General features: G+C 41.4%; 1 protein-coding gene across 1 annotated transcript; it reads left to right on the forward strand.

Moving 5' to 3' along the window:
* Positions 1-2: 2 nt before the first annotated feature.
* Positions 3-27,844, forward strand: LOC115132441 (ankyrin repeat domain-containing protein SOWAHB). The gene is made up of 11 exons (XM_065020837.1): positions 3-232; positions 2,545-2,606; positions 2,964-3,245; positions 4,993-5,091; positions 7,600-7,659; positions 7,957-8,058; positions 13,273-13,287; positions 15,834-15,920; positions 17,806-17,878; positions 23,199-23,300; positions 23,679-27,844. Exons 1-11 carry the CDS (start codon positions 109-111, stop codon positions 23,864-23,866), a joined length of 1,194 nt encoding a protein of 397 aa, XP_064876909.1. The 5' UTR covers positions 3-108; the 3' UTR covers positions 23,867-27,844.

The following is a 27,844-nucleotide window of genomic DNA, read 5'->3' on the forward strand; positions in this document are numbered from 1 at the left end:
TTTTTCTCAAATTAGCCAGGATACGCTACAATGTCATAGCAGCAAGATCATAAGAATTCTAAAAGAAACCTGATTTTATCATAGAACACGAGCATTGATATATCGATAATGGGCGATGTAAGTGAAGAATCGTTGTTGGATTATTTCTACTCAGCCGGAGGGAAAGTAAAAAATTCAGATTTAATGAAAACATACAAGCCTTTTATTGGTCACAAGGACATGGAGCTGCGTGGTAAGTAGCGGTACATTGTATCTGAAATGTAGAATTGAGAAAGGATTTAACCTCAACAGCAACAGTTTAATGTGTTCAGTGATGGGTGGCTTTTAGCGATGTCACTGACCGTACCATGTCTCGCCTCATGCGACATCTGTCATGTAGCTTTCATGATATGATCATATTCAACGGTTTCCAATTTCATATATAGTTTTCCCGTAAACCCATTTGTTTCTCATTGTTCCCAATCCCCAGTCGGTTAGCTTAAACGTAACATCTGGTTTACATTAAAGGTCCTTTAAAAATATACAATTACACCAGGAATTCTGTCATTTCCTTTGAGACCAGTTATAGCTGCATGAATTCTCCAGTTCCCGCTACCCAAGCCTCAGATCCAGACCACTCCAACGAATCATTTTCACCATTGGACTGTGGTATTCTGTTGTGACATTACAACAAAGCTTCAGCCTGATAAACAGTGTGATTACGGTGCTGCCTTTCTGTAATTGATACCAGCCCCTGAATCATGAACCCAAGTCAGCATTATCCTTAAACCTGCTACTGTGACATAAAAATCTGTTGTTATGCTTTACCAATAATTTCCCATGCACTACACAGCATCATCCCTGCTTGGTACTGGATAAAATAACTAGGCCTTAACATGTTTGACCGGCTCTAGATAAATGATTATCCAATGTGACCTTGTATTACAGTTGTACCGCTTGTACTGTCCAGATGCTATCTCAGTGGTACAGTTGTTGACAGAGGTTTCCAATGAAAGCTGCTTTGCTGTGCCATCTGACATGGCTGGAGTGTCCAATTATGGAAATGATTTTCAGTACATACAGACATGTGTTCCCTTCTTTAATGGGCACTATTGCACCATAATAGTGTTTTAATCATAATGCAATAAATTAGGCCACATGTACCAGCACAGCTAGATCTCTAATGGAGTGCTCTTTTATTACGATGGAACAAAATGGGGACATTGTGGGAAAGTGATAGCTAACATGGCTGTGTCTGTCCAGTTGCTATGGTTATCTGTCTACCTCAAGATAATGAATAACTGCACGTGTAAACTGTGTCACCCCTATATTACTAAGTCAGGAATTATTTTGTTGATGTGATGTAAGTGGCCACTTCCTCTGGATTTCCTGTTTTTGTGGATGTGAAGTTGTGAACTACTGTCTCATTCTGAAATGTTATTTCCTTACCCTGTTGTCAGGAAAAAGGAAAGAGGTCAATTGTCCAGCTCTATATATTCTTTCATAACTAAGCATTCTTTCAAACACAGGGCTTCTACCATTAGTATTTTGTATGTTGAACTAGGATGGTCTATGTTAATTAGGTGGTCTGGCCGCTGGAGTAATGGATCAATTCTCAGAAACAGTACCCTATATAAACCAACGTCTGTCAGCATCAAGTCTGAATATAATTTCACAAACTCAGTTGTATTTGTGAGAGGAGTTAAATAGTTAACTATTGTAATAGCCATCCATCTGCAGTTGGTTTGGGTTCCCATAGGAAATATTTAATACTGCGGAAATAGACAGATAGGTTGGGGTTGGGATTTTTGGAGATGATGCATGAGTAGAGTTTATTTTATATATATATATATATATTTTATCTGCCCGCCTCTCATGTTGGCAGCGAGAGCTCTGGTTTCCTCTCTGTCCCTTTTTCCAGTCAGTGACGTTGTTCTGAGATTATTGTTTTGCAACTGGAGCAGTGCTTGGCCTGCAGAGGAATGAAGAATGAAAGCCCCTCACTCCTGGAGCCCCTGGGTTTCACCCCAAATTGCACCCTATTCCTTATATAGTGCACTACTTTTGCCCAGAGCTCTATGGGCCCTGGTCATAAGTAGTGCGCTAAATTGGCAATAGGGTGTCATTTGGGACAGAAGCCTGGTCTCTGCAGGCAGGGGGGATATGGTGAAATAACAGGGAGGGAGATCAACCACCAGCCTTCACAGGCCACACAATAATCTCAAATAGCCATCACGCATTCTTCTGGTTCAAAAGGTCTACATCTTGGAATGCCAGAGTGATGCAACAGCCTTATTTAGAGTAAATAGAACATTCCGTTTCAGATAAATCTAATCAATCATAAGATAACACTTGATTCGATTAGTGGTTATTATTCCATAAGAAATCTATTACTACACTTGTTATAAAGTATTGTTAGACCAAATTATATTTGTTTTCCTCGTCCTCCTTTGACATGTTTTCTCCAAATCCCTCAGAGAATGAAAGTCTGAGGTTTTGGGAGAGAACTAAAAGCGATATCATGTTTTTGAAAGTGGATATGCCAACATTGTTTCTTTTCCCCAGCCAAATACAGAGAGGAGTTCAAACAGATCATCGACAGGATTGCTGTTGTGAAATCAGAGAATGTAAGTGAAGTAGAGCTTTTGACCATTTGTGGATTGTGTGCCGTGAAAAGCTGTGATAAAACAGTGTGTATAATTCTTTAATGCTCCACACTCAAATCAAGTTCCCTTTCCACAATATTGAGTCAGCCATGGTAGGTAAATTGTATGAAACTAAAAAAGGATATGGTATTTCTTTGCTGGGTCTGTTTACTATGTAGTTTGTTGTGTTATTGGTTATATACAGTGTTATTACCATTGTTACATATTAATTAGAAAGGGCAACTTACAATAATTACTTTTAGGTCAAAGTTGACCTCTCATATACAGTAGGCCTTTACCCTCCTCATCTCCTGCCGGCCTGCTGTCTGTCCCTATCAGGGTGAGAAGTACCTAGTTCTGAAGAAGAGATACCGGCAGCAGAAGCAGGACAGTGAGACAGAACCTGGGACAGACAGACAGGCCAGCCCTGCCAGGCCATCGGCCTCAGCCCAGTGGGATGGGTCAGGGGTCTCGTCTCTCTCCAGTGCCCAGATGGAACCAGACCTCCAGCCTGAACCGGCCAAGCGGGCAGAGGAGAGGAAGCCTTCCCGGGTGACGTGGTGTGGAAGAGGCCCCAGCATTACTGTCACAGATGCACCCGAGCAGGAGCACATGCAAGAGGTCAGTCTCTATGTTGGCTCACTAGACTCTATCCTTGATACTTGTGTGTGCCACTACTATCATTCTCATCCATTTCCTATGGAATTGAGTTAAGTATGACTGCTCTCTCATTCTGGCATCAGACCTCATTCTGGGCATAAGAGTTGAAGCACAGACGAGTTTAATGATGAGAAAGTCATACAACTTGTTCCAGTGGCTGTATCTTTTACTCAAAGGGTATAGCTGTTCAGAACCAAATGTTCGTTGTCATTCCCATTATGTTTGAGCTGCAAAATTGTAATTGTATTTCCTGGAGGACTGGGACCAGAAATGGCAACTGGCATTTCTAACACACCAGCCCATTCTTTCCCTTGAGGCCCCCAAACATTTTCTTCCCTCATGCCCCCCCTCGGGGCCCCTCTTATTAGTCAGATAATGATCATTTAAGGCTAAAAACCCAAGTTAGATAGGCCCACTGTGCTAAAAATGGACCAGCCCAGTCCGCCCCTGTGATAAATGTAAGGGTCATTTGTACATTGATATTTGACCTCAATAAAACCCATATTCAGCTCTTCAATTTACACGATAATGTGGCTGAAGTGATTTTACATATTGTTCATGGAAAACAATCTTAGTAGTGTGTCTACAATCCTAGCATTTAAAGAGATTATTCGGTAACAGTAAAAAGGTTTGGACACACAGGGTTTTTCTTTATTTTGACTGTTTTCTACGTTGTATAATAATAGTGAAGACATCAAAACTATGAAATAACACATGTGGAATCATGTAGTAACCAAAAAAGTGTTAAACATATCAAAATATATTTCATATTTTAAATTCTTCAAAGTAGCCACCATTTGCCTTGATGACAGCTTTGCACACTCATGGCATTCTCTCATCCAGCTTCATGAGGTAGTCTCCTGGAATGCATTTCAATTAACAGGTGTGCCTTGTTAAAAGTTCATTTGTGGAATTTCTTTCCTCTTTACTGTGTTTGAGCCAATCAGTTGTGTTGTGACAAGCTAGGGTTGGTATACAGAAGATAGCCATATTTGGTAAAAGTCCATATTTTGGCAAGAACAGCTCAAATAAGCAAAGAGAAACGACAGTCCATCATTACTTTAAGACATGAAAGTGCAGTCGCAAAAACCATAAATCGCTATGATGAAATTGGCGCTCATGAGGACCGCCACAAGAAAGGAAGACCCAGAGTTACCTCTGCTGCAGAGGATAAATTCAGTGGAGTTACAGTGGCTTGCGGAAGTATTCACCCCACTTGGCATTTTTCCTATTTTGTTGCCTTACAACCTGGAATTAAAATGTACAATGATTCCATGTGTTATTTCATAGTTTTGATGTATTCACTATTATTCTACAATATAGAAAATAGTCCAAATAAGAAAAACCCTTGAATGAGTAGGTGTGTCCCAACTTGGCTGGTACTGTATGTTAAGCCGATAGTGTCAATGTCCACAGAAGTATGTATAAAGCGTTCAAGCTCAAACGGTATCTACTCACACTGTTGTTGAAGACAGGAAAAGGTCAACAGCACAACACAAGTAGTTTCTGCATAAAGTGTGAATTGTAGCTGCTCACCTCAACAAGCCGTTAACAGAACACATTTTACATCCTGTGCACTGCACATGCAATCTAATCTGGCTAGAATTTTGGCAGAGCTACAGTAACCAGGGGTAAATTGAGAATGTTCGTATTAAATGGAGAATGGAGAAATGGCATCATTCTGTATGTTATGTCGCTGTGCCTCCAGGATCAGCACACTGAGAGAAAACCCTCACCGTCTGTTTCAGAGGAACCCCTTGTGCACAGCAAAGTGGAGAATGAGCCAGACAGAGACTCAGGGTCAAAGGTGAGAGGCTAGTGACACCAGGAGTAAATCTCAAAAGTATTTTCCTCAATTCCTTGCATCCCATCTTGCCTCGTCTCCTCATAAGGTTGGAGAGAAGCGGAGAGAGCATTAGAGAAGTTCTGAGGAGAAGATGTCTTCCAATGCTCTCCTCACATCCCTCTCAAAATGTCAGTGGGAGGTGAGGAGAGCAGCTCCAGGAATTAGGAAAATACTTTTGAGATTGAATTTTCCCCTGATGTTACTTCATCATATTTCACTGTGTTGGATTTTAACAGGTCTGTGGAAAGAACCAGTTGTCAGCAAATATTGCCCTGTGTAAAAATACTGTTAAACTGTGGCAGGTTGAACTTCCTCTTTCCACTCTGTTTATACTACTCTCCTTTGCTCTTGAAGAGCTTGGTGTTCTAATCTCTGGCTCTGAACGTTGTTCTAATCCTTGGTTCTAAACGGTGTTCCAATCCCTGGTTCTAAACTGTGTTCTAATCCCTTGTTCTTAACTTTATTCTAATCCCTGGTTCTGAACAGTGTTCTAATCCCTCGTTCTGAACCTAGACAAAGAGAATGGAATTACATGACAGAGAGAAGAAAAGTGCTCAGAGCTCTTATTATTGTAATTATTCAGAACTCAACGATAAAAAAAATCTGTCCAGCAAATAGACTACATGACCAAATGTATGTGGACACCTGCCCGTCGAACATCTTATTCCAAAATCGTGGGCATTAATATGGAGTTGGTCCCCCCCTTTTGCTGCTATAACAGTCTCCACTCTTCCTAGAAGGCTTTCCAATAGATGTTGAAACATTGTTGCAGGGACTTGCTCCATTCAGCCACAAGCGCTTTAGTGAGGTTGGGCACTGATGTTGGGCTATTAGGCCTGGCTCGCAGTAGGAATTCCAATTCACCCCAAAGGTGTTTGATGGGGTTGAAGTCAGGGCTCTCTGCAGGCCAGTCAAGTTATTCCACACCGATCTCGTCTAACAATTTCTGTATGCACCTCGCTTTGTACAAGTGGGTATTGTCATGCTGAAACAGGAAAGGGCCTTCCCCAAACTGTTGCCACAAAGTTGGAAGCACAGAATGGTCCAGAATGTATAGAACTAAGGGGCCTATCCGAACCACAAAAAACATCCCCAGACCATTATTTATCCTCCACCAAACTTTACAGTTGGCACTATGCATCGGGGCAGGTAGCGTCGGAATGACAAATGGTGAAGCGTGATTCATCACTCCAGAAAACGCGTTTCCAATGAGTCCAATGGCAGTGAACTTTTTATTTTTTTATTTTAATTTTAATTGTACCTTTATTTAACTAGGCAAGTCAGTTAAGAAGTTAAGAACCAATTCTTATTTTCAATGACGGCCTAGGAACAGTGGTTTAACTGCCTTGTTCAGGGGCGGAACGACCGATTTTTACCTTGTCAGCTCGGGGATTTGATCTTGCAACCTTTCAGTTGCACCTTGGCATCTTATGACTGTGCCACATTGAAAGTCACTGAGCTCTTCAGTAAGGCCATTCTACTGCCAATGTATGTCTATGGAGATTGCATGACTGTGTGCTCGATTTTATATACCTGCCACCAACGGGAGTTGCTGAAATAGCCGAATCCACTAATTTGAAGAGGTGTCCACATACTTTGGTATATATAGTGTATTTTTTTCCCTCGTAATTTTTCTTTCCAGCAGAGAAAAAAGTGGACATGTGCCATTGTGGAATTGGTTGAATAAATAGGCCTCCACTTTTCTTGTTACACTGTATGACAGCGACATGAAAGAGTTGTGTGTTTTACACCATCTCTCTGTATGATCTGAGAACAATTAGCAATCAAGAGCTTGACAAAACAAAACATAAAGAACATTTTCTCCCCACATTAATCAGCCAGAATGACTCTTTTGTGCATTCCGAGAATTCTGTGCTTTATTTTCTGAGCATTTTTGACCCTCTGTAAAACGGTGGGTGTTCACAGTTATTATTACATTGTACCCTTGGTGTGAAAAACTGTGTTTGCTCTGTGGCTCCATTTGCCATCCTGTCTGTTTGTATGTCTGTCTCACTCTTTTTGCATCACTTCATCCCTTTTGATCTCTGAAGTTTAAGGTGATAAATACAAACAGTGTGATTGTAATAATTATGTGTGTGTGTGTGTGTGTGCGCGCACGTGAGTGTGAGTTAGGCTCTTAGCACATACTCATCATATTCCATGATAATTTACTTGAAGTAAGCGCTACCAAAATAGTGCAGTACCCTTCATAATAAGTCTGCTCAACCATTGATCTATGGACTGCCACCTTTGTCTAAATGTGACCTAAATGTATGAACCTTAACCAGGCACTGATGTTTTTCCAGAAAATATGTATTTTAAAGTTGTGGATTTTATTGTATTGATTGTTTTATTGTGTATTTATGACTATTGTGAATTGTGTCCCAAAAAAAATCAGCATTAGCTGCCATTGATACTTTCTTTATTAAATTGAAATAAACCATTCTCTGATTCGTGTATGTCTCTCAGTCAGAGTCCGAAGAGCAGGAAGAGGAGTGTACGGGCAGTATGGGCTCCACCCCAGTGGCTGTGAGTTTCCTCATTCATTTACAGGTAGCATTAATATACAGAGGCGGCAGGTAGCCCAGCGGTTAAGACCATCACTGCTTTGATTCCCAAGCCGACTAGTTGAAAAATCTGCCGATGTGTCCTTAAGCAAGGCATTTAACCCTAATTGCTCCTGTAAATCGCTTTGGATATGTGCGTCTGCTAAATTACTAAAATATAAATGTATACAATCATATATTCATACTACACGTTAATGTATACAGTACTGTGATGTCTGTGCTGGCCATTTACTTAGCTCATCCACTCCCTGTCCTACAGCTGGACCCTGTGGAGAAGGAATGGATCTACTCTGCTGCATGTGGCTGTCTCTCTGACCTCGCCCAGCTGCTACAACAGGAGCCCTCCCTGGCCAACAAGAAGGTAACCCCCCCACATGGCCCACCCCAACGTTGCCCTTAAAAATGTGTTATAAGTCACCCTCATCATTCTGTATGCCATTGCAATATAAATGTTGTGGATGAATAAGTAGCCATGTTTTAATGGGAGTCAGGTAAAAGTTTTCTAAGATGTTTAACTCAGAGCACCACACTGATATTGAGTTTTTCCCTTCTTTCCTTCATTTGGCTTTTAAAGGACTTCACCTCGGTGAGTATACTTTCTCCAAGCTTTTGAATATAATAAATATGTATACTTCATGTGCATGAGCGGTCTACATAGAAGAGTGTATGTTATGACCTGCATGAACTATGTAGTTAGTTTGACTAATATTGTTTCTTTTCTGGTTGGAATCTGCTATGTTGTGCCTGCCTGTGACCATGACTGTCTTTCTCAGGGGGTAAGTAGTCTGACTATTGATATCCCACTGTATGGGCAGTCTTTATATGTTCTGTCTCTAAATTCTTGACCACTTAAACTTCTTATGGCTGCAGGGGCAGTATTGAGAAGCTTGGATGAAAGAAGCTTGGATGAAAGTCCCAAGCTTGAGAAGCTTGGGACTGTTCCTCAGTCCCAGTTGCTAATACAGTGGGGCAAAAAAGTATTTAGTCAGCCACCAATTGTGCAAGTTCTCCCACTTAAAAAGATGAGAGAGGCCTGTAATTTTCATCATAGGTACACTTCAACTATGACAGACAAAATTAGAAAAAAAATCCAGAAAATCACATTGTAGGATTTTTAATGAATTTATTTGCAAATTATGGTGGAAAATAAGTATTTGGTCAAGAACAAAAGTTTATCTCAATACTTTGTTATATACCCTTTATTGGCAATGACAGAGGTCAAACGTTTTCTGTAAGTCTTCACAAGGTTTTCACACACTTTTGCTGGTATTTTGGCCCATTCCTCCATGCAGATCTCCTCTAGAGCAGTGATGTTTTGGGGCTGTTGCTGGGCAACACGGACTTTCAACTCCCTCCAAAGATTTTCTATGGGGTTGAGATCTGGAGACTGGCTAGGCCACTCCAGGACCTTGAAATGCTTCTTTCGAAGCCACCCCTTCGTTGCCCGGGGTGGTGTGTTTGGGATCATTGTCATGCTGAAAGACCCAGCCACGTTTCATCTTCAATGCCCTTGCTGATGGAAGGAGGTTTTCACTCAAAATCTCACGATACATGGCCCCATTCATTCTTTCCTTTACACGGATCAGTCGTCCTGGTCCCTTTGCAGAAAAACAGCCCCAAAGCATGATGTTTCCACCCCCATGCTTCACAGTAGGTATGTTGTTTGGATACAACTCAGCATTCTTTGTCCTCCAAACACGACAAGTTGAGTTTTTACCAAAAAGTTATATTTTGGTTTCATCTGACATTCTCCCAATCTTCTTCTGGATCATCCAAATGCTCTCTAGCAAACTTCAGACGGGCCTGGACATGTACTGGCTTAAGCAGGGGGACACGTCTGGCACTGCAGGATTACTGCAGGTTACTGATGGTAGGCTTTGTTACTTTGGTCCCAGCTCTCTGCAGGTCATTCACTAGGTGGTTCTGTGTGGTTCTGGGATTTTTGCTCACCGTTCTTGTGATCATTTTGACCCCACGGGGTGAGATCTTGCGTGGAGCCCCAGATCGAGGGAGATAATCATTGGTCTTGTATGTCTTCCATTTCCTAATAATTGCTCCCACAGTTGATTTCCTCAAACCAAGCTGCTTACCTATTGCAGATTCAGTCTTCCCAGCCTGGTGCAGGTCTACAATTTTGTTTCTGGTGTCCTTTGACAGCTCTTTGGTCTTGGCCATAGTGGATTTTGGAGTGTCACTGTTTGAGGTTGTGGACAGGTGTCTTTTATACTGATAACAAGTTCAAACAGGTGCCATTAATACAGGTAACGAGTGGAGGACAGAGGAGCCTCTTAAAGAAGAAGTTACAGGTCTGTGAGAGCTAGAAATCTTGCTTGTTTGTAGGTGACCAAATACTTATTTTACACCATAGTTTGCAAATAAATTCATAAAAAATATATGCATATTATTAGTATTGGATAGAAAACACTCTGAAGTCTCTAAAACTGTTTGAATGATGTCTATGGGTATAACAGAACTAATTTGGCAGGCAAAAACCTGAGAAGAAATCCAAACAGGAAGTGAGAAATCTGAGGTTGGTAGATATTCAACCCAGCCCCTATTGAATACACAGTTGGATATGGATAGAGTTGCACTTCCTAGGGCTTCCACTAGATGTCATCCATCTTTAGAAACTTGAATGAGGCTTCTACTGTGTTGTGGAGCCGGATGGGAGCTCTTTGAGTCAGTGGTCTGGCAGAGAGCCAGGTCCTGGTCACGCGCATTTCACATGATAGCGACCTGCGTTCCATGGCTTTTCTACAGACATAGGAATTCTCCAGTTGGAACTTTATTGAAGATTTATGATAACAACATCCTAAAGATTGATTCTATACTTAGTTTGACAAGTTTCTTCGACCTGTAATATAACTTTTTGAAGTTTTCGTCCGACTTTCGAATGGACCTGGATGAGCGTTTGGATTTGTGTACTAAACGCGCTAACAAAAGTAGCTACTTGGACATAAATAATGGACATTATTGAACAAATCAAGCATTTATTGTGGAACTAGGATTCCTGGGAGTGCATTCTGGTGAAGATCGTCAAAGGTAAGGGAATATTTATAATGTGATGTCTGTTGACTCCAACATGGCGGATAATTTTATTTATTTTCTGAGTGCCGTCTCAGATTATTGCATGATTTACTTTTTCCGTAAAGTAAAAAAAAAAAAAATCTGACACAGCAGTTGCATTAAGGAGAGGTATATCTATATTTCCATGTCTAGCAATTGTATTTATCGACATTTATAATGAGTATTTCTGTCAAATGATGTGGCTCTCTGGGGCAGCAGGGTAGCCTAGTGGTTAGTTCAAATCTGTCGTTCCGTCCCTGAACAGGCAGTTAACCCACTGTTCCTAGGCCGTCATTGAAAATAAGAATTTGTTCTTAACTGACTTGCCTAGTTAAATAAAGGTAAAAAAATATATAAAAAGTATCACCGGATGTTTTTGGAACTAGTGAACATACTGAGATTTTTTTATATAAATATGAACTTTATCAAACAAAACATACATGTATTATGTAACATGAAGTGGTATGAGTGTCATCTGATGAAGATCATCAAAGGTTAGTGATTCATTTTCTCTATTTGTGCTTTTTGTGACTCCTCTCTTTGGCTGGAAAAATGGCTGTATTTTTCTGTGATTTGGTGGTCACCTAACATAATCGTTTGTGGAGCTTTTGTTGTAGGGCATTTTGGAAATCAGACACTATGGTGGGATTAACAACAAGATTACCTTTAAAACGGTATAAAATACATGTATGTTTGAGGAATTTTAATTCTGAGATTTCTGTTGTTTTGAATTTGGCGCCCTGCATTTTCACTGGCTGTTGTCATATCGATCCCGTTAAAACCTCTTGTGACTAGGGGACAGTATTTACATTTTTGGAAAAATAACGTTCCCAAAGTAAACAGGATATTTTGTCAGGACAAGATGCTAGAATATGCATATAATTGACAGCTTAGGATAGAAAACACTAAAGTTTCCAAAACTGTAAAATTATTGCCTGTGAGTATAACAGAACTGAAATTGCAGGCGAAAGCCTGAGAAAAATCCTATCCGGAAGTGCCTCATGTTTTGAAAGGTCTGCGTTCCAATGCGTCCCTATTGAGCAGTGAATGGGCTATCAACCAGATTACTTTTTCTACATATTCCCCAAGGTGTCTACAGCATTGTGACGTAGTTTTACGCCTTTATGTTGAAGAATACCCGTAAGCGGCTACATTGTGTAAGTGGTCACCTGATGGCTCTCAGAGTGATTCTCGCGTAAAATACAGAGGTAGCCATTTTTCCAATCGGTCCTACTGAAAAACCAATTGTCCCGGTGGATATATTATCGAATAGATATTTGAAAAACACCTTTAGGATTGATTATAAACAACGTGTTTGTCGATATTATGGAGCTAATTTGGAATATTTTTCGGCGTTGTCGTGACCGAAACTTCCGGTCGATTTCTCAGCCAAACGTGAAGAACAAATGGAGCTATTTCGCCTACAAAAATAATATTTTTGGAAAAAAGGAGCATTTGCTATCTAACCGGGAGTCTCGTGAGTGAAAACATCCGAAGCTCATCAAAGGTAAACAATTTGATTGCTTTTCTGATTTTTGTGACCAAGTTACCTGCTGCTAGCTGGACATAATGCTATGCTAGGCTATCGATAAACTTACACAAATGCTTGTCTTGCTTTGGCTGTAAAGCATATTTAGAAAATCTGAGATGACAGGGTGATTAACAAATGGCTAAGCTGTGTCTCAATATATTTCACTTGTGATTTTCATGAATAGGAATATTTTCTAGTAGTATTTATGTCCGTTGCGTTGTGCTAATTAGTGTCAGTCGATGATTACGCTCCCGGACCCGGGATGGGGTGTCACTAGAGGTTAACAGGATTGCAGCCCTAAGATGTTTTAAAAGCCTATATTACGTGTATTAACATTTGGTCATGATTGCTCATCATTATCAACAGGTAAAAAGCAGTGTCAAACCTGCTCCTAACTCCCAATTCCATATGTACTAATTGCAAATAGTCAACATTCCATAGTTTTTGTTTTACTTAATTGTATTTTAAAAACCCTGTGATGTAAAAACATCAGATCATGCATTTCCTGCGGTACCACTATCAAAAGGATTATGAAAGATAGCTTTTTAACTCCTGAACCCCCCGCCCGACAACCAAAATCCCTTTATTGGTCTCCCTGTGTGCTCAAGAGATTTGGGTTTATGTTTGTTGTCCCTCCCCTCTGTTGGGGTTCTCACACTGTCCTGTTTCAGACCACCTTCTAAGACCTAACCCTAAGCCCCTGCCATCACCACACCCACCCGGAAAATATTCAAGGGTCGCCATTGAAGTGCAGGGAGATGGGAGGGGGGGATTAGAGAGAGACTCTTAATGCTCCACAAAGACTTCAACCACTTAAAGATAAGATTAAAGTTATAGAGCAGGCTGGGATTAATTGAAGAACAATTTTGGTTGTGTCCTCGGGAAGATGCTAAATCTCCCTCGGACGGCTTTGATGCCCACCGAACCACCACCCTTCGGCGGTGAAGTCACCCGTACCTAGGGCCTGAGTTTGAGGAGGTCTGGGTGCCATTTGTTCCTTGGTCTGAGGTTGTAACTGACTCTGTAACCTACAAAGATTAGACCATTCATAAACTTTGACTTTCACAATAGCAGATGCATTGTGTAGCCCTACTCTCCCCCTCAACCGTCATTAACTAAGACTTGCTTATTCAAAGACCAACAAATTTTAACCACATCTAACATATAGATGTAGGATCTTCATTTGATCACTCTTCTGTTGGTGAGAATTTTCTAGCACCACAGGAAATGCAGATGAGCTTTGTGATTTACATAAATTCACTGAAAACCCACACTAACACATGGTAATATTAACAGAAACATAAGCGTTTTGCTGCAGCTGCAATAACATCAGAAAAATATGTGTACAAATATGGACCAATAAAATGAGATTTTGATTTGACCGTATTGCACTTTTCATGTTACCTACTTTTAGCTAGCTAATAGCCTCCGAAGTATTGGGACACTGGCAATGACAAAATACATTATTTACCATTCATTTCTATTGGGCACAAAATAATCTGAAACACAACCAAGACAAACAGCAAATGCATCCAACATTCAACTTGATGTAATCATTGTGTGTTCTGAATATAGGACCAAATATTTAACTTTTTAAGTGCATTTTGTCCAATACCTTTGGTACCCTAAAATGGGGGGACTATGTACAAAAAGTCATTTCTAAACGGTTAACCCACAAATGATGAAAATACCATCAAATTAAATCTGACAGTCTGCACTTTAACCTAATAATCATTGTATCATTTCAAACCAATGTGCTGGAGTACAGAGCCAAAACAAAAATTGTCACTGTCCCAATTATTTTGGGGCTCACTGTATGTCAAATTAAGATCCTACACCTGTATCATATTCCTTCATCATCTCCATCTCTCTCTTTTTCTTCATCAACATGTGACATGGGCTCCCCCCTCCTGCCATGTTGGACTGGGATGTACTTCCTTTTACCCTGTCCTGTAGTTTGTAAGTATATCATTCTCCAATCCCTCCCCAGTGGTCTTACTATGAACAACAAGGTGTCACACAGGCCATAGGTCATTTTGTCAGATGTGTCTCCAGTTGACCAACCCTCGGCAATTTGGCCACTACTTACTTACCTCCACAATGGGTGTATGACACACACACACACACACACACACACACACACAAAAAAAGTTGGTCATCAGTCAAGCAGGCAGGCATGCGGGGGGTGGCCCCACCGAGCTAGGACAGGAACGAGAGGCACGTGGAGGGGTTGAGGCCACATCCTGTCCGACCTCATCCGTCACTCCTGCCCACTAGGGGACCCGCCGAGCAGCCACTCAAACGACCCATCCGACCAATCCGTCTTCAGCGTGTGACAGGACAGACAACAGAGATAGAGATACTCAGAGCCAGACTTCATCTATCACAATCTGTCTCCCAGACTGGTTTTTGACATCTAGAGGTATATCTTCCCCCATGCTTCTATGATATCTGATATTGAGGTTTTTGTATAGTTCACTGAGGTTGTGGTATATAGTGCACAATGCAGGAGACAAAGAATAACCATTATGGCCATAAACAAGCATGAATAATAATCACAGATTGTAAGCTCATACTTTCTAACAAACTAAAGGAGATGATTGATTGACATATTTTGATTGACATAGGAAACCTACTTTTGTTTTCCCTGTTCCATGTCTGGAGTCAGACTCAGACACACAGGTTGTAGTTAACAGGCTGACATCTGTAGCAGCCCATGTTTTCACCTGCCGAATAGCTTGTTATTACACAGCCTGAAGTGCTCAGTGCTCAGAGACCCATTGACAAGAGTAACACAGTTGATCACAACAGCAGCACTGTCAGACAGGTGGATGTGGTGTGCATGGGAGTTTTCATGTGTGTGCATGTGTTGTTTTGTGTGTGTGTGCATGCCTGTCTGTGTATGTTGTATGTGAGAGTTTGTGTGTGTGTCTTTGAGTATGTATGTGTGTGCGTGTTGTCTCTGAGCGTGTGTGGTAGGCCCACAGCACGGAGGGGCCCCAGTGCTGTTCCTCTGACGGCTGCGTGCTGACAGTGGTGCGTTGCTTGGGTGGGTCTCCCCTCTCTCCCCTCTGTGGGTCACACCAACACCATCAATCTTCCCCCCCCCGTGACAGGCGGCTGGGCACCCCTGTTGTGCGCACAGTGCAGTGTTGTTTTGTAATTAGGCTCAGTCAGATGGCAGGAAACCATCCCACCACCTTTCCCTCCATCTCTCTACTCCTCCTGTGCACAGCTGGGCCACTGCCTCAGCCAGCCTATCAGAGCTCTCAACCTGATCTGATTCACTCTGTTTAAACTCCTTGTTAGAGGAGTAATGACGCTATGCTAATTACTATCTACTAAATAACCACCACTGGGAATGTACATGTATCTACAAGTATTTGTGTATATGCCAATACAAGTATTTGTGTATACTTAAAAATAAAATGGCAACTCCTGTGTCAGTGTTGTAGTAAAGTGTTTTTGTTATGTACAGTATAGGGAATTCGTCTGCATTTTGTAAATGGCTTACATTTCCCTCCTTGTTTTGGCCACAGACAGCTCTACACTGGGCAGCCAAACATGGCAAAGAGGACATGGCTGCCATGATGGCCAATGCAGGGGCTGACGTCAACACTAAATCTGTGAGTATTAGCCTAGTGTTTAGAGCGTTGGACTAGTAACCGAAAGGTTACAAGATCGAATCCTGAGCTGACAAGGTAAAAATCTGTCGTTCTGTCCCTGAACAAGGCAGTTAACCCGTTGTTCCTAGGCCGTCATTGAAAATAAGAATTTGTTCTTAACTGACTTGCCTAGTTAAATAAAGATTTAAAAAAGGTACACCGTGGGTCGTTTCACAAAGAGAGTTCCTTTTGCATCCCTTTGATATTTTAAGTAGACATTGTGCACAAATATTTATTTTTAAAAGCCTGTTATATTAAATGAAGTGCCCATTAATACAGACCACATGGAGAATTCAATCAATCTGATTTTCTATATGAATAAAGGCTTGCTAAAGTGCCAAAATGTGCATTTTGAAATGTCCTTCTGTGCCCCTCTGTGACTTCTAGGAAGATTTTAACCCACTTGATCTCAACATTTCTGAAAGTTTTCAATATAATTGTAAAGCCCTAGTTATTTTGTTGCTGTGACAAAGTCATTTCTGAAGATTGTTATTTAGTTCATGTTAATTTTAATAAATAATAAAAAGAATAATAATGAAGGCCCTCATTTTAAGGTCAACCCTGTTATGTGAACCGAACTCTATTTTTAAGAGAGATTTTATTTTCAAAAGAAACATTGAACAGCTAATAGTCAAATAACAGTGTAAAATCAGGTGAGCTGATTCTATTCTTTTTGGCAATTTGCTAGGGTTTTGTGGTGGAAAACTGAGTGGGTCGAGCATAACATGTCAACCATGTTACCCATATATAGACAGGCTAGAAATCAACCATTTCAATATTTTTTGTGAAGCATGCATTTAATTCCTGTTGTGTTGCACACAACAAGCTTCCATTCCGCCTGTCACAAGACATGGCTGATTTAAGATGAACTTGTCAACCCTGTTATTTTATTCAGTAATTAATAGGCATGGGAAAATATGTTTTTATTAAGTTGAACATGTGTTCTTCATGACAAAATCTTAAAACTAAGTTAAATAAAAAAGTTGTTGCACTACTCAAAAGGGACTTTGAGTTTGAGTTCATTTTTATTTTTACGACAGTGCACATTAATCAACATTTCAGTAAAATAGCAAGCCGGCTCATTCTCAACTGCAGCCCCGGGACAGGTTATTGTTTTGTGGATTGACTCCTGTTTGGCACACCTGCATTTGGGGTGTTTCTCCCATTCTTCTGTATCAGAAATTGGAATGGTCTGTTACAAAATATTGTCTTACTGTACAGGTAATAACATTACTCCTGCTTTTATTTTCTTTCAGCATGTGAGTATCTCCTCTTTCATCTCAGTGTATCATGCACAGGAAGTGATCTGGTAAAATAGGTACTGTATGTTGTTGTCTGTATACACTATTTGGAGGCTGGCAGCCAGGTTAGATGTAATGTTGCATCATAATGGTTCCTGTGAAGATACTGCTTTGTGAATGCATTACAGTAGACACACACACACACACAGTGTCTACTAATAAATCAAGCCACATAATGTTCTTTCCCCTAAACACTGTCGGAATGTATTACCGTGCCAAACTCACAACTATGGCAATTTTTGGGGAATTACTAGCTAATTATGTATTTGGTCATTAGGTTTTGTTGCCATAACCTCTGGTAATTTGTATATTCTCTCCTTTCATGTATTCATTGGCTGTGTTGGGGCCATGGGAAACTGTAGGGGGTAGGTATTAAAACGCCTTGTACATTTTTCCATGGTTGAACCTTGAACCCTGCATACAGTAGACATCAGAGGTTATGTTCAAATAGCTATGTTATCCCATTTGCATTTTCCCCCAATTTGTTTGGTGGGGAACATACAGTATAGACACATTTGCATGATTTTGCCCTTTTTGTTTTGCAGGGCTATACACCCCTGCATATTGCAGCATTGCATGGCCATCGAAACATTTTGGAGCTGCTCATTGGAACATATGGTAAATGACAGGGAAAGTTAACTCACTTGCTTTTTGTCTTTGGGGTGTGGAATGAAGGGTATCAATCATTGTCTCACGTCAGATACCGCGATAGCTGTCTGCACTGTTCTGTCTGATAACTCGCAAACACTCATGGAATAGCTAAAAAGAAATTTGGCTACAATATGCTGTCCTCACATTCAAAAAATTTACCAAGGTGACTTCGTCCACTGAGCCCCCTTTCATCCTCAAAAGAGTCAGTTAATCTGACCCAAAATTATAAACCTGTAGCTAATATTGATGGGGCCGACAGAGATGGCCGCCTCGCTTCGCGTTCCTAGGAAACTATGCAGTTTTTGTTTTTTTACATGTTATTTCTTACATTGGTACCCAGGCAATCTTAAGTTTCATTACATACAGTCGGGAAGAACTACTGAATATAAGAGCAACGTCAACTCACCATCAGTACGACCAGGAATATGACTTTCCCGAAGCGGATCCTGTGTTCTCCCTTTCACCCAGGACAACAGAATGGATCCCAGCCGGCGACCCAAAACAAAGATGCCGTAAAAGAGGGAAACGAAGCGGTCTTCTGGTCAGGCTCCGGAGACGGGCACATCGCGCACCACTCCCTAGCATACTTCTAGCCAATTGCCAGTCTCTTGACAACAAGGTTGATGAAATCCGGGCAAGGGTAGCATTCCAGAGGGACATCAGAGACTGTAACGTTCTTTGCTTCACGGAAACATGGCTCACTCAAGAGACGCTAACGGAATCGGTGCAGCCAGCTGGTTTCTTCACGCATCGCGCCAATAGAAACAAACATCTTTCTGGTAAGAAGAGGGGCGGGGGCGTATGCCTTATGGTTAACGAGACGTGGTGTGGTCACAACAACATACAGGAACTCACCTGATTTAGAATTCCTCACAATCAAATGTCGACCGCATTATCTACCAAGGGAATTCTCTTCGATTATAATCACAGCCGTATATATTCCCCCCCAAGCAAACACATTGATGGCTCTGAACAAACTTTATTTGACTCTTTGCAAACTGGAAACCACATATCCTAAGGCTGCATTCATTGTAGCTGGGGATTTTAACAAGGCTAATCTGAAAACAAGACTCCCTAAATTGTATCAGCATATCGATTGCGCAACCAGGGCTGGTAAAACCTTGGATCATTGCTATTCTAACTTCCGCAACGCATATAAGGCCTTCCCCCGCCCTCATTTCGGAAAAGCTGACCACGACTCCATTTTGTTGCTCCCTGCCTACAGACAGAAGCTAAAACAAGAAGCTCCCGCACTCAGGTCTGTTCAACGCTGGTCCGACCAATCTGATTCCACGCTCCAAGATTGCTTCCATCACGTGGACTGGCATATGTTCCGCACTGCGTCCAACAAGAACATTGACGAATACGCTGATTCGGTGAGCGAGTTCATTAGAACGTGCATTGAAGATGTCGTTCCCATAGCAACGGTTAAAACATTACCAAACCAGAAACCGTGGATTGATGGCAGCATTCGCATGAAACTGAAAGCGCGAACCACTGCTTTTAACCAGAGCAAGGTGACCGGAAACATGACCGAATACAAACAGTGTAGCTATTCCCTCCGCAAGGCAATCAAACAAGCTAAGCATCAGTATAGAGAAAAAGTAGAATCGCAATTCAACGGCTCAGACACAAGAGGTATGTGGCAGGGTCTACAGTCAATCACAGATTACAAAAAGAAAACCAGCCCCGTCACTGACCAGGATGTCTTGCTCCCAGGCTGACTAAATAACTTTTTGGCCTGCTTTGAGGACAATACAGTGCCACCAAAACATGCGGACTCTCCTTCACTGCAGCCGATGTGAGTAAAACATTTAAACGTGTTAACCCTCGCAAGGCTGCAGGCCCAGACGGCATCCCCAGCCGCGCCCTCAGAGCATGCGCAGACCAGCTGGCTGGTGTGTTTACAGACATATTCAATCAATCCTTATCCCAGTCTGCTGTTCCCACATGCTTGAAGAGGGCCACAATTGTTCCTGTTCCCAAGAAAGCGAAGGTAACTGAGCTAAACGACTACCGCCCCGTAGCACTCACTTCCGTCATCATGAAGTGCTTTGAGAGACTAGTCAAGGACCATATCACCTCCACCCTACCTGACACCCTAGACCCACTCCAATTTGCTTACCGCCCAAATAGATCCACAGACGATGCAATCTCAACCACACTGCACACTGTCCTAACTCATCTGGACAATGGTGGTAGGCTTGATTACCTACAGTGGTAGGCTTGATTACCAACAACGACGAGACGGCCTGTCTGCTTGTCACCAAAAGCACTCACAATCTTCTACAGATGCACAATCGAGAGCATCCTGTCGGGCTGTATTACCGCCTGGTACAGCAACTGCTCCGCCCACAACCGTAAGGCTCTCCAGAGTGTAGTGAGGTCTGCACAACGCATCACCGGGGGCAAATTACCTGCCCTCCAGGACACCTACACCACCCGATGTCACAGGAAGGCCATAAAGATCATCAAGGACAACAACCACCCAAGCCACTGCCTGTTCACCCCGCTATCATCCAGAAGGCGACGTCAGTACAGGTGCATCAAAGCTGGGACCGAGAGACTGAAAAACAGCTTCTATCTCAAGGCCATCAGACTGTTAAACAGCCTCCACTAACATTGAGTGGCTGCTGCCAACACACTGACTCAACTCCAGCCACTTTAATAATGGGAATTGATGGAAATTGATGGAAAATATATCACTAGCCACTTTAAACAATGCTACTTAATATAATGTTTACATACCCTACATTATTCATCTCATATGTATATACTGTACTCTATATCATCTACTGCATCTTTATGTAATACATGTATCACTAGCCACTTTAAACTATGCCACTTTGTTTACATACCCTACATTACTCATCTGATATGTGTATACTGTACTCGATACCATCTACTGCATCTTGCCTATGCCGTTCTGTACCATCACTCATTCATATATTTATGTACATATTCTTTATGCCTTTACACTTGTGTGTATACGGTAGTAGTTTTGGAATTGTTAGGTTAGATTACTACTGCATTGTCGGAATTAGAAGCACAAGCATTTCGCTACACTCGCATTAACATCTGCTAACCATGTGTATGTGAAAAATAGATTTGATTTGATTTGATTTTTTCATGAGCAAGTCTTCACTACCTACTTCTACATCTAGTTGAGATGTTTTGTGGTTGTAGAGTCAGTTTTTATGAAATTTGAAATGTGCACAAAAATGTTATTAGTTAGCTCGCAAGTATCAAATCAAATTGTATTTGTCACATGCACCGAAAAAAAACAGCTGTAGACTTTACAGTGAAATGCTTACTTACAAGCCCCTAAACAACAATGCAGTCGTGCCCTCTTCACGACTGTCTTGGTGTGCTTGGACCATGTTAGTTTGTTGGTGATGTAGACACCAAGGAAGCTCGCAACCTTTTTATTTATTTTAATTTACCTAGGCAAGTCAGTTAAGAACAAATTCTTATTTTCAATGACGGACTAGGAACAGTGGGTTAACTTGTTCAGGGGCAGAGTGACAGATTTGTACCTTGTCAGCTCGGGGATATGATCTTGCAACCTTTCGGTTACTAGTCCAACGCTCTAACCACTAGGCTACGCTGCCGCCCCACTACAGCCCCGTCGATGAGAATGGGGCGTGCTCGGCCCTACTTTTCCTGTAGTCCACAATCATCTCCTTTGTCAAGGTATTGGAGTGGCCATCACAAAGCCCTGACCTCAATACTATATAAGATTTGTGGGCAGAACTGAAAAGAGTGTGCGAGCAAGGAGGCCTACAAACCTGACTCAGTTACACCAGCCCTGCAGGGGGAATGGGACAAAATTCACCCAACTTATTGTGGGAAGCTTGTAGAAGGCTACCCGAAACATTTGACCCAAGTTAAACAATTTAAAGGCAATGCTACCATTTAACATTCTTAAAATAAAGTGGTGATCCTATCTGACCAGAGACAGGGAATTTTTACTCGTATTAAATGTCAGGAATTGTGAAAAACTGAGTTTAAATGTATTTGGCTAAGGTGTATGTAAACTTCCGACTTCAACTGTACATAGCCTGTCCCACCTTTTCTTATGAGATGCTGCTGTTCTATCCTGCTGATACAGCGTATAACCAGTATGTTGATAATGTCGTCTCTGTGAAGCATAAGATATTTCAGTTTTTAATGTCCCATTGGAAGTTTAATATTCCTCGTAGGTCATCGATTTATTTTACAATGATTGCATGTTAGCTAGTAGAACGGAAGGCAGTGGGGGTTTATGCAATCGCCAACAAATTCTCAGAAGTCAGCCCGACCTCCGTCCTCTTTTTCTTCGTCTTCTCTTCGAGCAAATGACGGGTATTTGGGCCTGTTCCCGGGAAAGCAGCATATCCTTCATGTCGGGCTCATCGGACTCGTTAAAGGAAGAAAAAGCTTCTGGTGAGTAATCGCTGTTCTGATGACCAGAAGTTATTTTTGGTCATAAGAGATGGTTGCAGCAACATTATGTACAGAATACGTTTTTAAAAAACAAGTTACAAACGAACAAAAGAACACAGTTGGTTAGGAGCACGTAAAACATCAGCCATCTTCTCCTGCGCCATGATACCAATCAATCCGTATAAAATGGATGGCAGGGATGCTAACAACGCCCGTTAACACACTAAACGTGGAGTACTTCCGCTAGCTAACTAGTTTAGTGAAGTTCTAGCTAATGGATAAATTTTTTTCATGATAACCCAGTTTTCCCTTGATTAGTGCGCCGAGTTCTACAGGACAGCTGACTGCTCTCTGCAATTTATTGCGTTGGACAAATGTTATAAAGTTTGCGAGACACAGTGCTACCTTTCAGAGTGAGATACATGGTGATTGCTGAGAACAGTTCCATAACTTTGGTGCCGTACAACTTCATCAACAAGCTGACAAACAAGCTGACAAACTAGCTACCATATGGCCATCCAAACAAGCTTGCACTAGGCTGCTAGCTGGAGCAAGTTTGCTCAGCTGATCGAGCATGGTTTGTCATAGTAGACAGTGCATCATAGCTACTAAGAGCGGAGTGATTTTCAGAATTAGTAACTAGTGTTAGGCGGATGAGCATAATCGTGATTTTTAGAGATGAGTTCCACGTCCTACAATATAGATTGGTTGAGGGACGAGTGTTGTATAGGAGTGACGCCATCTGACGTGAGACAATGGGGTGTCAATGCAACATTTCAGCTATTATCGATCTGCCATCGATTGCCTCCCCCCCTAAGAAATTTCTGAGTCAATGTTTGACATGTCTTTCCTCTTCTCTCAGATGCGAAGGAGAACCTCCGGGACTACAGTGGCCATCTTGCATGCCAGTACCTGAACATCAGGGAGCCTACAGAGGATGACAGAGCAGCTCCAGAGGAGATACGTGAGTGTCTCTTACTCTCTTCTTTTTGACTCCAATGTCTCTGAAATGTTGTCTAAATGTGTATGTGGCTTTGTTAAGATCTGAACAGAGCACGAAAAGGTCACTCTTAGTTAGGTTTCAGCCTTTACATTCACTTAGAAAAAAAGTTGCTTTCTAGGACCTAAAAGGGTTATTCGTCTGTCTCCATAGGAGAACCCGTTTGGGTTCCATGTAAAACCCTTTTCACTAAGGGTTCTACATGGAACTGAAAAGAGTTCTACCTGGAAGCAAAATTATTCTCCAAAGGTTCTCCTATGGGGACAGCTGAAAAACCCATTAGGTTATAGATAGCACTTTTTGTATTATACAGCTATGGTGGTCCGTATTTTGTTACATCAGAATTCCCTGAGTTCCATATGGCCCAGGCCAGAGACCGCAGCAGGAACAGGAAGTTGACCTCGTTGTTCCAGTCCAAGAAGAAGTGGGGCTCAGCGGAGGAGCTAGCCCCTGTAGAGGAGGAAAAGGTGGCACTTGCACCGCATCAACTCATCGTCCCCGCATTCAGACCCAGAAAATTCTCACGCTGAGAAAGTAGGTAACCAAATGCCCCAACATGCATTGATGACATAAGTGCATGTTCAGTCAGTGTATGTTTATTTGAATTTGAATATATGCTTTTATGGTATGTATGCTTGTGTGTCTCGTGCCTTCAGAAAGTATTCAGACCCCTAATCGATTTTCCCCCTAATCATCTACACACAATACACCATAATGACAAAGCAAAAACAGGTTTTAAAAAATGTTGCTAATTTTTTATTTTTTAAAAACATCACATTTACATAAGTATTGAGACTCTTTACTCAGTACTTTGTTGAAGCACCTCTAGCATCGATTATTCTTGGGGATGACGCTACAAGTTTGGCACACCTGTATTTGGGGTGTTTCTCCCATTCTTCTCTGCAGATCCTCTCAAGCTCTGTCAAGTTGGACGGGGAGAGTTGCTGCACAGCAATATTCAGGTCTCTCCAGAGATGTGTGATCGATCGGGTTAAAGTCTGAGCTCTGGCTGGGCCACTCAAGGACATTCAGAGACTTGTCCTGAAGCCACTCCTGCATTGACTTAGCTGTGTGCTTGGGGTCATTGTCCTGTTGGAAGGTGAACCTTCGCCCCAGTCTGAGGTCCTGAGCGCTTTGTAGCAGGTTTTCATCAAGGATCTCTCTGTACTTTGCTCCGTTCATCTTTACCTTGATCCTGACTTGTCTCCTAGTGCCCACTGCTGAAAAATATCCCCACAGCAGGATGCTGCCACCACCATGCTTCACCATAGGGATGGTGCCAGGTTTCCTCCAGATGTGACGCTTGGCATTCAGGTTAAAGAGTTCAATCTTGGTTTCATCAGACCAGAGAATCTTGTTTCTCATGGTCTGAGAGTATTTAGGTGCCTTTTGGCAAACTCAAAGTGGGCAGTCATGTGCTTTTTACTGAGGAGTGGCTTCCATCCGGCAACTCTACCATGAAGGCCTGATTGGTGGAGTGCTGCAGAGATTGTTATCCTTCTGGACGATTCTTCACAGAGGAACTCTGGAGCTCTGTCAGATTGACCATCAGGTTCTTGGTCACCTCCCTGACCAAGGCCCTTCTTCCCCGATCGCTCAGTTTGGCTGGGCGGCCAGCTCTAGGAAGAGTCTTGTGGTTCTAAACATCTTCCATTTAAGAATGTTGGAAGCCACTGTTCTTGGGGACCTTCAATGCTGCAGACCTTTTTTGGTACTCTTCCCCTTTTTTGGTACTCTGTGCCTCGACACAATCCTGTCTCTGAGCTCTACAGACAATTCCTTTGACCTCATGGCTTGGTTCTTGCGCCGACATGCACTGTCAACTGTGGGACTTTATATTGACAAGTGTGTGCCTTTCAAATCATGTCCAATCAATTGAATTTACCACAGGTGGACTACAATCAAGTTGTAGAAACATCTCAAGGATGATCAATGGAACAGGATGCACCTGAACTAAATTTCGAGTCTCATAGCAAAGGGGCTGAATACTTATGTACAGATGAAGTCGGAAGTTTACATACACCTTAGCCAAATACATTTAATCTCAGTTTTTCACAATTCCTGACATTTAATAATAGTAAAAATGCACTGTTTTAGGTCAGTTAGGATCACCACTTTATTTTAAGAATGTGAAATGTCAGAATAATAGTAGAGAGAAGGATTTATTTCAGCTTTTATCTCTTTCATCGAATTCCCAGTGGGTCAGAAGTTTACATACACTCAATTAGTATTTCGTAGCATTACCTTTAAATTGTTTAACTTGGGTCAAATGTTTCGGGTAGCCTTCCACAAGCTTCCCACAATAAGTTGGGTGAATTTTGTCCCATTCCTCCTGACAGAGCTGGGGTAACGGAGTCAGGTTTGTAGGCCTCCTTGCTCGCACACGCTTTTTCAGTTCTGCCCACAAATTTTCTATAGTATTGAGGTCAGGGCTTTGTGATGGCCACTCCAATACCTTGACTTTGTTGTCCTTAAGCCATTTTGCCACCACAACTTTGGAAGTATGCTTGGGTTTATTGTCCATAATAATGGGAAGACCCATTTGCGATCAAGCTCTAACTTCATTACTGATGTCTTGAGATTTTGCTTCAATATATCCACATAATTTTCCTACCTCATGATGCCATCTATTTTGTGAAGTGCACCAGTCCCTCTTGCAGCAAAGCACCCCCACAACATGATGCTGCCACCCTCGTGTTTCACGGTTGGGATGGTGTTCTTCGGCTTGCAAGCCTCCCCCTTTTTCCACCAAACATAACAATGGTCATTATGGTCAAACAGTTCTATTTTTGTTTCATCAGACCAGAAAACATTTCTCCCAAAAGTATGATCTTTGTCCCAATGTGCAGTTGCAAACCGTAGTCTGGCTTTTTTATGGCGGTTTTGTAGCAGAGCCTTCTTCCTTACTGAGCGGCCTCTCAGATTATGTAGATATAGGACTCGGTTTACTGTGGATAAATGTACTTTTATACCCGTTTCCTCCAGCATCTTCACAAGGTCCTTTGCTGTTGTTCTGGGATTGATTTGCACTTTTCGCACCAAAGTACATTCATCTCTAGGAGACAGAACATGTCTCATTCCTGAGCGGTATGACGTCTGCGTGGTCCCATGGTGTTTATACTTGCGTACTATTGTTTGTACAGATGAACATGGTACCTTCAGGTGTTTGGAAATTGCTCCCAAGGATGAGCCAGACTTGTGGAGGTCTACAATTTTTTCCTGAGGTCTTGGCTGATTTCTTTTGATTTCCCCATGATGTCAAGCAAAGAGGCACTGAGTTTGAAGGTCGGCCTTGAAATACATCCACATGTACACCTTCAATTGACTCAAATTATGTCAGTTAGCCTATCAGAAGCTTCTAACGCTATGACATAATTTTCTGGAATTTTCCAAGCTGTTTGAAGGCACAGTCAACTTTGTGTATGTAAACTTCTGACCCCATGGAATTGTGATACAGTGAATTATAAGTGAAATAATCTGTCTGTAAACAAATTGTTGGAAAAATGACTTGTCATGCACAAAGTAGATGTCCTAACCGACTTGCCAAAACCATTGTTTGTTAAGGTTAACATGAAATTTGTGGAGTGGTTGAACATTTGTTTTAATGACTCCAACCTAAGTGTATGTAAACGTCCGACTTCAACTGTAAATACCTATTTACGTAATTATTATTTTTTTCATTTTTCAAAAACCTGTTTTTGCTTTGTCATTTGGGATATTGTGTGTAGATTGCTGAACATTTTTATTTATTGAATCCATTTTAGAATAAGGCTGTAATGTAACAAAATGTGAAAAAGTAAAGTGGTCTGAATACTTTCTGAAGGCACTGTATGTATGCTTTTATGGCATAGAGAGCTCTAACTATTGACCTGTTTTTTTGTTTGTTTATCGCTTTGATTGTATTGTAGCAATCTTCAAACATTATTTGATTGTCATTTTATTCAATTTAAGTCTCATTTTATTGTAGAGAGAAAAATGTTACAAAAACTTTACATATGGAGCTATTTTGCATTCTGCATTGATTTTTGTCTTGTTCTTTCAATTTAGTCTGTATTTGAATTTTACTTGCCTTTTTCTCACACCGTGTTTAATTATGAAAGCGAACAAGCAGGTGGAATGCAAACATTATTTCTCGTTGCGAGGGCTGATGTGACATTCCAGATTTGAAGTGCCATGTTTATATGTTGATTGCTTTCTGTTGTCCGTTGGTTAATAAGGGATGTTGTTTTGTATAAGTTCACCCTCAGTATTTACATTGTATTTCTATTGAAGGTCAAAACAATAACAGATTATTGGCATAGAATAGTCAGTTCACAATGAAGTGGCTGTCTTATAAGATTTTGAAACAAGAGTTAATTGATGTGCCATGACTTTTCATTGTGTGTTTTTTCTCAAGTTGTCAGTATTGCCTCAGTCTGAACATGCTTCTGATCAAGCTTGTTTTGTTTTGCACATTATTTATATTTTAGTAAATATTTTGATATTAAACTGCCATTTTGTGCTACAAA

Source organism: Oncorhynchus nerka, linkage group LG7 (genome assembly GCF_034236695.1).
Source record: "Oncorhynchus nerka isolate Pitt River linkage group LG7, Oner_Uvic_2.0, whole genome shotgun sequence".
NCBI lineage: Eukaryota > Metazoa > Chordata > Actinopteri > Salmoniformes > Salmonidae > Oncorhynchus > Oncorhynchus nerka.

Coding starts and splice junctions, on each gene's coding strand:
- LOC115132441 (XM_065020837.1), top strand. CDS start 109: ATGGGCGATGTAAGTGAAGAATCGTTGTTGGATTATTTCTACTCAGCC. Junction 233..2,544: donor CAAGGACATGGAGCTGCGTG/GTAAGTAGCGGT, acceptor TCTTTTCCCCAG/CCAAATACAGAGAGGAGTTC. Junction 23,301..23,678: donor AGCAGCTCCAGAGGAGATAC/GTGAGTGTCTCT, acceptor TTGTTACATCAG/AATTCCCTGAGTTCCATATG.